General features: G+C 44.8%; 1 protein-coding gene across 2 annotated transcripts in view; it reads left to right on the forward strand.

Annotated features, from left to right (window-relative positions):
* LOC127046852 (alcohol dehydrogenase 1-like) overlaps positions 1-12,115 on the forward strand; it is an 84,598-nt gene that overhangs the window by 20,392 nt on the left and 52,091 nt on the right. For both annotated transcript variants that reach the window (XM_050944469.1, XM_050944468.1), the window contains exons 4-6: positions 7,608-7,695; positions 8,294-8,513; positions 9,458-9,721. In XM_050944469.1, the coding sequence (XP_050800426.1) occupies positions 7,608-7,695; positions 8,294-8,513; positions 9,458-9,721 (572 nt within the window). The remainder of the gene's footprint in view (positions 1-7,607; positions 7,696-8,293; positions 8,514-9,457; positions 9,722-12,115) is intronic.

The following is a 12,115-nucleotide window of genomic DNA, read 5'->3' on the forward strand; positions in this document are numbered from 1 at the left end:
TTTTGGCTGCAAAGAAACACCTTTTCTTTGCTTTTGAGCCTGGCATAGAGTGTATGACAATCATTTGGTCCAGAGAATTGATATAAACATAATACTTTCGATTCTAACTACCATGTAATTTCAATGGGGTCCCCTTAGGCTGGGGGGGGATCCTTTAGCAGTGGGCTTCCGCCCGCCCACTTCCCGGAAACCCAATAGATACAGTGCTCGAAAAACTTAATAGTGCACCATAGTACTATGTATGTTGTGTATGCCATATATAAACACACGTGTGTATATATATACATATATATTAAAATAATATGCTATATAATCAGTGCACACTCTCAAGTATGTTTGATACACACGGATCATTTGAAAGCAGTATTTAGAAATATGATCTAATTTAGTAAGTACTTTTCTGTGTGGTTTCAAGATGTTTTGGATCTTGCAGGCAGCAGCACAGGCTTGCTTTTAAAAATTTAATATGTCCTTGTTTATTTAGTTGTCCCAAGGCTGAATGAAAATCATAGTTTCTTAGAAAAAAAAATTTCAGTGGGGTCAGGCTGTACTTTTGGGCAAATCATCAGAACAACTTTTTACTTTGGAATTCTGTTGTTGCTTTGGGCGCACAGACCTTTTGGTGTGGCCCATGAGACAAAGGAAGAAAGGGAAGTGTCTGTGTTAACTGCAGTTCAGAGGACAGTTGGCAATGAGATCTATCAATCTCCTATTCCATCAGGTTGTAACCAAAAAAACTGGAAGGTTTCTTTCAGCAGTCTTATTACTAAGTCCAGATCACAGTTATATAAAATTGATTGCTTTCTGTCTTCTCTATCTTCTAATTCTCTATGATTTATTTCCCTAAATCAGTGTTTCTCAAGTGCAGCCACTGGGGGCTTTTCTTGTGACGACAGCCTCCTGAGCAGTGATTGTGGGGGGCAAAGCAGCTGCCCCTCCCTGGATGTGCCACCTTGGTGTTGGTTGCTAGGGCTGCCAGCAGGGGTTTGGCACTCCGTGCCCCCCGCCTCTGAGACACCTGGGGCACAACCCTGGAGGAGCAGGCAGCCTGTGAGTTCCCCACCTTCCCAGGGGTGGTGGGGCTTGGGCTTCAGCCCTGGGATGGTGGAGTGGTAGGTTCCGGCCATGGGGCTTCGGGCTCTGGCCTTGTCCCCTGGTCACAAGGCCCAATCTCCTGGCTGCGAGGCTTCAGGCTACGGCCCCGGAGCTTCAAGCTCATTCCTGTTGCCCCATCCCTCAGGCTTCAGGCTCTGGCTCACTTCTGCCACCCCTCATCGCCCCTGGCTCCTGCTGCCTATCTATCCACCTCCCTTAATTTGTTCCCAGGATTGCCAGGGCTGAGTGAGTCTGCTGTGAAAAGTGTTAATATCCCTTTTCGGAGCAGAGACTTGTTAGCTAGCTGGGAGGCTGTGAAAAGTGATATTAGCAAACGAACAAAAATCACTTTTCACAGCAGCAGACTTACTAGCTAGCAATAAATAAATTACAAGGATTTTATGTGCGTATTTATTTGTTTCTCCTAAAGTTAATTAAGTATTTTAGGAAAAATTGTCAGAGCAGCCGCCAGCAAGAGTTGGTGGCCATACACTGAGACCACAAAACAAATTGTTGTGAGAACCCGTGCCCTAGATAATCTGGCACTAGAAAGCCCCAACAGCTTCCATTTAAAGTTAGGCATTGTGCGGCATATAATCCTCTGAAATCTTTTGACGTTTGCCTATTGAGACTGGGCTAGGAAAAGTAGCCATGTTCTTCCGAAATCCATCATTCTGGGGAAAAGTTTTTATTCTTTTGTCAGACATTGCAGTAAAATAATGTCTAATCTTAACGTTATTTTCTGGGGTTCCATTGTGTATTTCTCCACCATTGAGCTAAATTTGTGTTACCTTATTAAAGAAAATTAGCAGATTTTTATTTTTTTAAGAATTCCCATGCCACTCCGGGTCAGCAATTCAGCTACTGGTTCTGACTTGACTTTGCCAGTATTATAGTACTGTGGTAGTTACAGCCGCATTAAGAATATAAGGGTTTATTCTGCAGAGGTCTCACATTTCTTTAGTATGAAAGTATGATTATAACTAAGGTCCAAACCTGTAAATATCATTGCTTCCATAACCAGGATTCCTAGTGAATGTATTGCACAAGTAAAGGCCTACCACAGGGTTTTATTAATTGATAAAGGCAAATTTGAGCACCGGTCTGAAGCTATTGAATTGTAATGACATGACACAGAGACCCTTTAAGTATCTCTGTTCAAGGGAGTGTTTACTGGGTTGGGAAAGAGAAGATGAAGAATTCAGATCCTCATGTAATTAACTACCCTTATTGATGACTAAATCCATGAGCTCCTAACCTACCAGACAGTTAAGAAAGACCTGCAGAACATTTTTAAGTGTTGAAGGCAAATTTGTGGGTCAGTCTGAAGCTGTTGAATTTTAATTTGATCAGAAAGACAAACAAATGCCCTCATCAAATATCCCTGAAGCATAACAGAAGGTTCCCTGAGCTGGAAGAAGAAGAAACCAGAAGTTCTAATCCACATGCAATTAACTACCCCTATTACAGTGCTATGGTAGCATAGATAAGGTGATATTAAGAACTTTAATTTTGACAGCGATAGATTCATTACTATCTTCTGTTCTTCAATAAGTTTCAGTAAAATGAAAAATGGAGTAGAATTTTATCTTGGATTGTTTGTATTGGTTGTTGAATCTGAAGTTCTGAGAAGTGTATAATATGTTAAAATGGATGAATTGGGCATTTCTTTCTGGGAGTGTCTTCACCATCTACAGTGGTCTGCTTTCTTTGTGTGGTGGGTGTTTTTTTTCCTTTGTAAGCATATTACATAACTACAAGAAAATTTAACAGGCCTGTAAAGTTTGTTTTGGCAAAACAGACTAATCAATTCCGGGGAATATAAAAACTGTTTACCTATCACTCATCAATTATCAAAGGTAATAGAAATGATTAATATCTTTATACAGAGATAGCTCAACAACAAGAAGTCAGAATTAAGGTTGGCAAAAGTAGAGCGGCTGGAAAAGATGATAACATTTGATTATATTAAAAGTAGCCCATTTAAAAATGCCTTCATTACATATTTCCAGAATTTTAAGGCATTAGGTTTTTATATGTTAAAAATTCCAGAGAGAGACATGTAGATTTTGCCCTGTTCATGTACTCTCGAGTGGGCCTGCAGACATCCCCACAAAGTAGCAGGTGCTCCTGTTTTTGAATCTTCAGATTAAGCTCTTGTAACGGGTTCCATGATATAGACTAGAAACATGAAAAATATTTGAATTTCATGCCTCCATAGGTGCTAAAAATGAATTCTTCTTTGGCAATTGAATGACAGCTGCTCACAAAGGTTAGTTAACATTTGCATTGCACTTTTTAAGATGTAAAAGTACAATTAATGTTAATGATTAGATCAGGAAGTATGGCAGTGAAACTTGCCACACACTGTGCATTTCATGGTCTTGGATAGGCTAACTTTTCATGTGGGCACATATATATCTCATGCATTTTAAAGGCCCCCCCCCTTCTGACAAAAGTGGCATGATAATAGAATATTTGCTGTCTGTAGCAGCAGCTCATCAATTAGTTCATCTAAAGATAGTGCCTTTCCTCCTGACTTACTGGAAAGGCAGCCAATATTGTCCAGAATGGTTTTTCTTCAATAATGTCACAATAAGATTTAAGATATTCTTTGCTGGTGTTTGCACAAGAACTTTTGACTTAAACATAATATGAGAGTGAATTGTTTCGTTGCTAATTGAGATTGTCTGGTGAATATATATATTTAGTGGAGATAAACTGTAAATAAATGAATTGGCTTAAATACCCAAAAGCTGGTGCAGAAAGGATGAGTGATTAAATGATCTAAAGAAGTTTGCCTTACAGGAATTTTGTAAAAGAAGAGGTCGATTACCTTTAGAAATTTTGGAATATACTGCCATGTGTCTGACCAAAGTAATGAGACAAACTAAAGATGGAACAGGAAATGGGTAGGGAATGTTAGAGAATGGCTATCAAAAGGGAGTATTGGTCTAGGGACTGATCTGTGTGGGTATGTTCATCTTGATTCCATCAACTCCCTGTACATTGGGTGGTAGTGATGGGCAAATAGTCCACTAATCTGATATGTATAATAGTTGGATGTGGAGGGCCCAGTAAAGAGGAAATAGCTGTACTTCCGAATTGGACTATCATAGAATCGTAGAACTGGAAGGGACTTCAGGAGGTTTTGTAGTCCAGTTCCCTGTACTCAAGGCAGGACTAAGTATTAGCTAAACAGTTCCTGACAGGTGTTTGTCTAACCTGCTCTTAAAAATCTCCAGTGATGGAAATTCCACAACCTCCCTAGGCAATTTATTCCAGTGCTTAGCCATCATGACATGAAGTTTTTCCTAATGTCCAACCTGAACCGCCCTTGATGCAATTTAAGCCCATTGCTTCTTGTCCTATCCTCAGAGGTTAACAAAAACATTTTTTCTCCCTCCTCCTTGTAATAACCTTTTATGTACTTAAAAACTGTTATCATATCCCCTCTGTCTTCTCTTCTCCAGACTAAAAAAACCCATTTTTTCCCCAATCTTCCCTCATAGGTCATGTTTTCTAGACCTTTAATCATTTTTGTTGCTCTTCTCTGGACTTTCTCCAATTTTTGTCCGCATCTTTCCTGAAATGTGGTGCCCAAAACAGGACATAATACTCCAGTTGAGGCCTAATCAGTGCAGAGTAGAGCGGAAGAATTACTTCTTGAATCTTGCTTACCACACTCCTGCTAATAATCCCAAAATGGTGTTCACTTTTTTTGCAACCGTGTTACACTGTTGACTCATATTTAGCTTGGGATTGACTATGACTCCCAGATCCCTTTATGCAGTACTCCTTCCTAGGCAGTCTTTTCCTATTTTGTATGTGTGCAACTGATTGGTATGTGTATATGTGTATCCAGAGCCGTCCCTTGGGTATGGCGAACAGGGTGACCGTCCCAGGCCCTGTGCTTTGTGGGGCCCAGCACTTTGATAAAATCATGAGGGGGTGGGGAGGTGAGGTGGGTGGGTGAGCGAGGTGAGAAGGTGAGCGGCAGATGGAGGGAGAGAGGTGAGGGGGCGGGCGGACAGTTAAGAGGAGAGCAGCGAGTGGGCGGGGGGTTGAGAAGGTGAGCAATGTTCACCAGCAGTCCCCCTACCAGCAGCTCCGTCTCAGCACCTCCCACGGATCAGATATTTCATGGCATCAGAAGGCGATGGGGGGGTGGGAAGGGGAGAAGAGTGAGGGTGCAGCGTGCTTGGGGGAAGGGGTGGAACTGGGCGGGGAAGAGGTATGGCAGGAAGGGGCATGGCTGCGGTGGAACAGGGGCGAAGAAGCATGGCAGGGTGGGGCCTTGGGGGAAGGGGTGGAGTAGGGGCAGAGCCGGGGGGAGCACCACCTGGCAGATTAGGAACTTGGTGCCTATGTCCCTGGCCCTGCACCGCATCTAGGGACGGCCCTGTATGTATGTTCTTGTATGTCATCCAACCCTGGCTGTCCCAGAGCTTCAGAGAATGTCCAAGGGGCCTGTTGCCCCATCTATTGTTGGCTGCAATAATGGTGGAACAGTTGATATTGATATTATTATTATTTATAAAATACCAACATTGCGCTAGGTTCTGTACATTCTATAGCAGGGGTCAGCAACCTTTCAGAAGTGCTGTGCCGAGTCTTCATTTAGTCACTCTAATTTAAGGTTTCACATGCCAGTAATACATTTTAACATTTTTAGGAGGTCTCTTTCTATAAATCTATATTATATAACTAAACTATTGTTGTATGTAAAATAAATAAGGTTTTTAAAATGTTTAAGAAGCTTCATTTGAGCTTCATTTAAAATTAAATTAAATTGCAGAGCCCCTCGAACCACTGGCCAGGACCCGGGCAAAGTGAGTGCCACTGAAAATCAGCTCATGTGCCGAAGGCCATAAATTGCCTACCCCTGTTCTGTAGGTATGAAGACCAGAGTCTTGCCCTGAAGAATTTACAGACTATACACACAGAAATAATGCAAGAAGGAGATGAGGATTGGACAGAAATCAATGTGTTTTGAGCACTGACGTTCTGCACTTCTTGTGAGCATTACTGGTTTTTAAAAAGAAGAGTTTACACCATCTGGCTTGCTAACTCCTCAATGAGGAGAGACTAGATGCTTATGTAGGAAGTGCCTGAAGCAGAGTCTAGAGGGAAGAAATCATATTGGGTTAGAGAGAATGGGTTTCAAATGTAGTGGACTGCATAGGAGAAGGCAGAGAGAATCAAAGAGCTGGTAAACTCACTGACATGCAAATTCTCCCCGTGTGATCTTCTGGGGAGTTGCTTACCTGTCTGCATCTCCGTGTTGCAGCAGCATGACTAGATATGGGACAGAGACTCAAGACACAAGTGACATTCAATTAATTCTTCATTTCCTGTTAATGCAGGTCTTTCGTATGGAGTTACAAAAGAACCTATAAGGCCTATTTAATTTAGCACCTCTAAGCCCCCACCAGTAGTTCTCAACCTTTTCCATACCATGACTCATGTTACAACAGAATGTAATGGTTGCATATAGGAATTAAACAGTTTTGGGAGGGAATTAATAAAGATTCATCTGATGACAAAATGTTGGCTTCCTGGATATCCCCTAATGTGTGTGTAGTGCTCCAGTAAAGGGTTTTCATTTTAAACAAAACAAATTAATTTTCTTTATTGTTAGCAGCTAGACTTTATATTGCAGATTATTGGATATGTGACTCCTTCTCTGGAATTTTGGTATAGTAAAATATGGACTGTCTTTGTGATGGAAAAGCTTTTGCACCACATATGTACACAAGAGAAGAGGCACAAAGAGGATAGATATTTAGAAATGTGGTCGCTCTTCCTAGTGTACTCAGAGGAGGAGGGTTCCGCAGCCAGCCAGCCAGAATCTTTAGCTGGATTCTTTACTTGTTTAGCATCAATATTCAGTGTGTGATGTATGTTAATGTTCTGTTGTAACTTTGCCTTAATAAAACGGCTTTCAACAACAACAAAAAGTTTCATGATCGCCCTACTATCTATTGGTAAAGAAAGGAAGGATGGTTATGACCCACTGAAAACCTTTTTGTTACTTCCAGGTTTTAAATTCATTCTCCACGCTAACAGTACTTCATTTCCCCCTTTCCCCCCTCTGCCCCATGAGAAAGGGGAAATGTGGTAGATGAGTCATTAAATTTTTCATAAACAGCATCACAAATTATGAACAGGCAACAAAGCTTTGTCACATACCATGTCTCCAGCACATCCACAGCAGCTGATAGATACCATCTGTTTGAATTTCCTAATGATTTTTTGTGTTAGAATTCCCAGTCAGAACTTGGTACTAATACATTTTGCAGTGAATTTTGAGTCTTGGTGAGGAAAAACATTTAGGTACTTACTAGCTACTCTGTTTGAAATGGTTGTGGTGAGAACTCAAGTCTGCATTGTACTCTTCCTGCAAACGTGTTTGTGTAATAACTGTAACCACTACGATCTTTTACATGTGTGTTCTTCAGTGTTATCTATCTGCTTGACTGAAATTTTTAATGGCTCTGCTCTATTTCTAGGAGACAAAGTCATCCCGCTCTTTGTTCCACAGTGTGGAGAGTGTAGCTCTTGTGTAAGCTCCAAGGGCAATCTATGCACTACAAATGAGTGAGTTTCATTGATTATTATTATTCAGGCTATGATTTAGTCACAGGTATTTTTAGTAGAAGTCATGGATAGGTCACAGGCAATAAACAAAAAGTCACGTCCCTGACCTGTCCATGACTTGAACTAAAAATACCCCTAACTAAATCTTAGGTGCTGGCTAGGGCACTCCCACAGATGTTGCTGCTCCAGGAGATGTGGGGGGTGATCTGGAGCCCCACTGATGATGATGATGAGGGGTAGGAGGTGGAGTGGGAGCTCCAGGCCCATGCTAATGCTCGGGGTAGGGGGTAGCCTGGGGTCCCACCACCACCACTGCTGCTCCAGGCAAGGGGTGGCCCAGATCCCTGCCAACGCTGCTGGGGGGTGGCAGCTTGGTGCTGCACCGCTGCTCCGGAGCAGCCTCAGACCGGCTGCCCAAGCAGCAGCTGGTGCGGCTGGCCCTAGGGTCACACAAGCACTGGCCGGTGCCCAGCTGCTCCACGCTTCCATGAAAGACTTGCAGCCTTAATTATCCTAAGTAATTTGATATCAGTCATGCAAAACTGACCCACATTTAAAATAACAAATTTACCCTTATTTTTGGTTGTCTTTTGAATAGCATTGGTGCAGTTCGCAGCTTAATGAAGGATGGCACCACTAGGTTTACCTGCAAAGGAAAACAGATTCATCAATTTATTAGTACAAGCACCTTCACTGAATATACAGTGGTGCACGAGACAGCAGTTGTCAAAATTGATGCAGGTGCTCCTCTAGAAAAAGTGTGTCTGATCGGCTGTGGATTTTCCACTGGTTATGGGGCTGCCGTCAATACTGCCAAGGTGAGGATTAGCATGTGTATTTAAAGGACAAGCTCTGTTGTTGGGATAGTGCTGATTGTTTGTGTGGGTCTAGTAAAGAGGGCATCAGCCTGATGAGTCAGGAGAACTGGCTTTGCTTCTGACATGCTGTTTGACCGTGGCCAAGAAATATCACCTCTTTGTGCCTCCCTCACTTTCCCCATCTGTGAGACACTTTTTGAGTTCTACAGATGAAAAGCTACATACAAAAGCTAAGTATTATTATAGTATGTAGGGTTTTCTCTGTTAGTATGTTAGTTTTTATTTATTTACCTTACGGCTCATTTTTAGGAGTAAATAAATCTTACATTTGCTGAATTGCAAAAAGGTTTCCTTTAATTTATATTAAATAAATAAAGCCCTTCTATGAAATCACTCGTTCCCTGTAAGCATGGAGTTCTTCAGGGCTTGACAGTTTTTTCTGTGGCAACAGCTTTCATGCTGCAAAATTGGCCCAGTTCAGGTTTCTTTTTTGGCTATACTTAATGAAAAGTAGAAAGAGGCTCCAAGCAATGCCACAGATGTGAAGAGCCCCAATGTTTATATGGAGGGTTACGAATCCAAATCCACATGAGTAGCTGATTTTACAGCTGGCCTCATCTCCAGAATGGGCTGAGCCCAAAGCCCTAACCTGAACACCCCCAAACACAGGAGGGCATGAGAAATCTGGATCTAAAAGTACAGTTTGTGACTTGGGAAATCTCTAATACAAACCTATTCTCAAATGTATGCTGTGGTAGGTTTTATCCAATTGTAATCCAATAATGGGAACATGTACTTTGAATAGCAAAAATGCTTTCATCCCAAGTGTAGTATCCAATACAAATGGAGCCTAAAATGAAGAGATTTGCGAGATAACTCATGCAGTGGAATCACTATACATCACTTGTGTTCTAAGATAGTCTGATGTTTTTATGATTATGCAGGTGGAACGTGGTTCTACCTGTGCTGTCTTTGGTCTGGGAGGAGTTGGCCTCTCTGTTGTCATGGGCTGTAAAGCTGCTGGTGCTTCCCGGATCATTGGGATCGACATCAACAAAGACAAATTTGCCAAGGCTAAAGAGTTAGGAGCCACTGAGTGCATCAACCCTCAGGACTTCACAAAGCCCATTGAAGATGTGCTGAAGGAGCTGACTGGTGGTAATGGTGTGGACTATTCCTTTGAAGTCATTGGACGCACTGATACCATGGTATGTGTTCAAAAGATGTACGATGATGATGTTCATCAGCTTTTGTCCAGAGGCTAATGCAAAATTAATCAGCTAAGAGTTGCTTATCTTGTGTCTTGATGCACTAAGGACCCAATCTGAGGTGCTGAGTGCCTCCTGCAAGGCGTTAAGTGGAAATTCAAAATCATGGAATCCACATGCCGCGCCATCACACTGATATTCTGGGATGGCAGGAGGAAGGTGGGGAGGGGGAACTTTGTAGAAACTTTGAAAAAGAAAATATACCATCCCCTATGCTGGCCATGTTCAGTAAGGAGGCAGAAAACTCTGAGGGCCTTATTACACCAGTTTTATGGCATGTAACTCCATTGATCTCTACTGAAATTAATTGAGTTACACTAGTATAAAACTGGTATAACTGAGTGGAGGATTGCATTTACAGAGAGTCCTTTGCTTTCCTCTGTTTGGTATGAGTGCAGTAGTTTTCCCCTTTACCCAAGGCAGCAGCACTGGGGTTCACCCCCAATCCAGCAACTCTTTCCAATCTGCAGAAACATGAAAACATCTGCACAAAAACCCTGTACCACCACAGTGGCACCTGGAAGCCAGGAGCCATGCTGCCAGAGAATGTCCTTGTTATCCAGAAACCTCCTTACAGAAGGGGTTCAGGAGCACAGAGCAGGGCCGGCTTTAGGAAGTGCGGGGCCCAATTCGAACATTTTCGGCGGGGCCCTGGCAGGGATGACTTAAAAAAAAAAAACTGGAAAAAAAAGCCTTTCATTTCTTTCATGTATTATTTACTTTCCATAACTATATAAATACAATTATATATTATATACATTGCATCATATATGCTGTTGATTGGTTGTTAATGACTGCCGTTTCACATGTGTGGGTCCCAGCTGCTCCCTGCCCCCCTCATTGAAGCAGGTGTGCAGAGTTACTGCCCTGGGAACTGCAGGGCACAAGTGGACATCGGGCTGGCTGGAGGCAGGGCAGGGGCTGACTGGAGGTAGGGTCTGGCTGCAGGCAGGGCAAGGGGAGTGGGACTGGTTGGAGATAGGGGGTGTGTGGGGCAGGCTGGCTTCAGGCAGGGCTGCGGGGGGATGCAGCAGGGGTTGGCAGGGCTGGAGACAGAGGAGTGTGAGACTGACTGGCTTCAGGCAGGGGGGTGCAGCAGGGGTTGGCTGGAGACAAGGCAGGGTGTGCAGGGCTGGTGCGGGCAGCAGTGTGTGGGGGGCTGGCTGGCTTTGGGCAGGGCCATAGGGGTGTGTGGCAGGGGTTGACTGGAGACATGGCAGGGGGGTTGACAGGGACTGGCTGTGGGCACGGGGTGCAGAGCTGGCTGCAGGCAGGGGGAGGGGGCTGGTGTGGGCAGGGCAGGGGGTGCAGCAGAGGCAACTGGAGCCCCAGTCCTTTAAATAGCCCCCAAGCTCCCTGCTATCCCAGGGCTTTGGGGGGTATTTAAAGGGCCCTGGGCTCCCCAGCTTCTACCCTGCCCCGGACCTTCTAAATAGCTGCGGGAGCCCTGGGGAATGCATGGGGGTGCTGGGGCTCTGGCGACTATTTAAAGCACCGGGGTGGCAGAGGCAGCTGGAGCCCTGGCCCTTTAAATAGCCCCCGGTGCCCCTCACTACCCCAGGGCTCTGGAGGCTATTTAAAGGCCCGGAGCTCCAGCCAGGAGAGCGGGGCCAAGGGGCTTGCCGCGCTCCAGCTAGGAGAGCAGGGCCTCAGGGCTTGCCGCGCTCCGGCCGGGGCTCCAGCCGGGAGAGCGGGGCCTCAGGGCTTGCCGCGCTCCGGCCGGGGCTCCAGCCGGGAGAGCGGGGCCTCAGGGCTTGCCGCGCTCCGGCCGGGGCTCCAGCCGGGAGAGCGGGGCCTCAGGGCTTGCCGCGCTCCAGCCGGGGCTCCAGCCAGGGCCGCGGGGCTTGCCGCGCTCCTGCCTGCGCTTTGCTCAAGGGAGCGGGACCACAGAAGACCCCTGAGCAGATCACAGCCAGGGACCCGGGGTAAGTTTTAAAAAGATAAAAAATCTCTAAGGTGCGGGGCCCTCTTAGGCACGGGGCCCGATTCCTGGGAATCGGGCAAATCGGCCTAAAGCCGGCCCTGGCACAGAGCATTAAAGTAGGTAGAATAATGCTGAAAGGATCAGCGTCAGCATTAACTTACCCTTTACAGCCCCCAAAACTTTGGAGAGGGGACAGTGCCTCAAAGAGCAGGTAGATAGACTCCTGCCTACCCGCGGACCCCAGTCCACCCAGATCCTTCATGGAGAAGCCTTTGCAGGTTGGGTGGTAATGGTGAGGAATGATGCTAAGGAGGCAGCACTACCCTCTTTGGCTCCTCTCACCTATCAATATTTGGTTCAATATCAGGCTTTTTGTCCCTCCTCACCTCACAATGGCAGATGGGCCGATA

The sequence above is a fragment of the Gopherus flavomarginatus genome, chromosome 3 (genome assembly GCF_025201925.1).
Source record: "Gopherus flavomarginatus isolate rGopFla2 chromosome 3, rGopFla2.mat.asm, whole genome shotgun sequence".
Lineage (NCBI taxonomy): Eukaryota > Metazoa > Chordata > Testudines > Testudinidae > Gopherus > Gopherus flavomarginatus.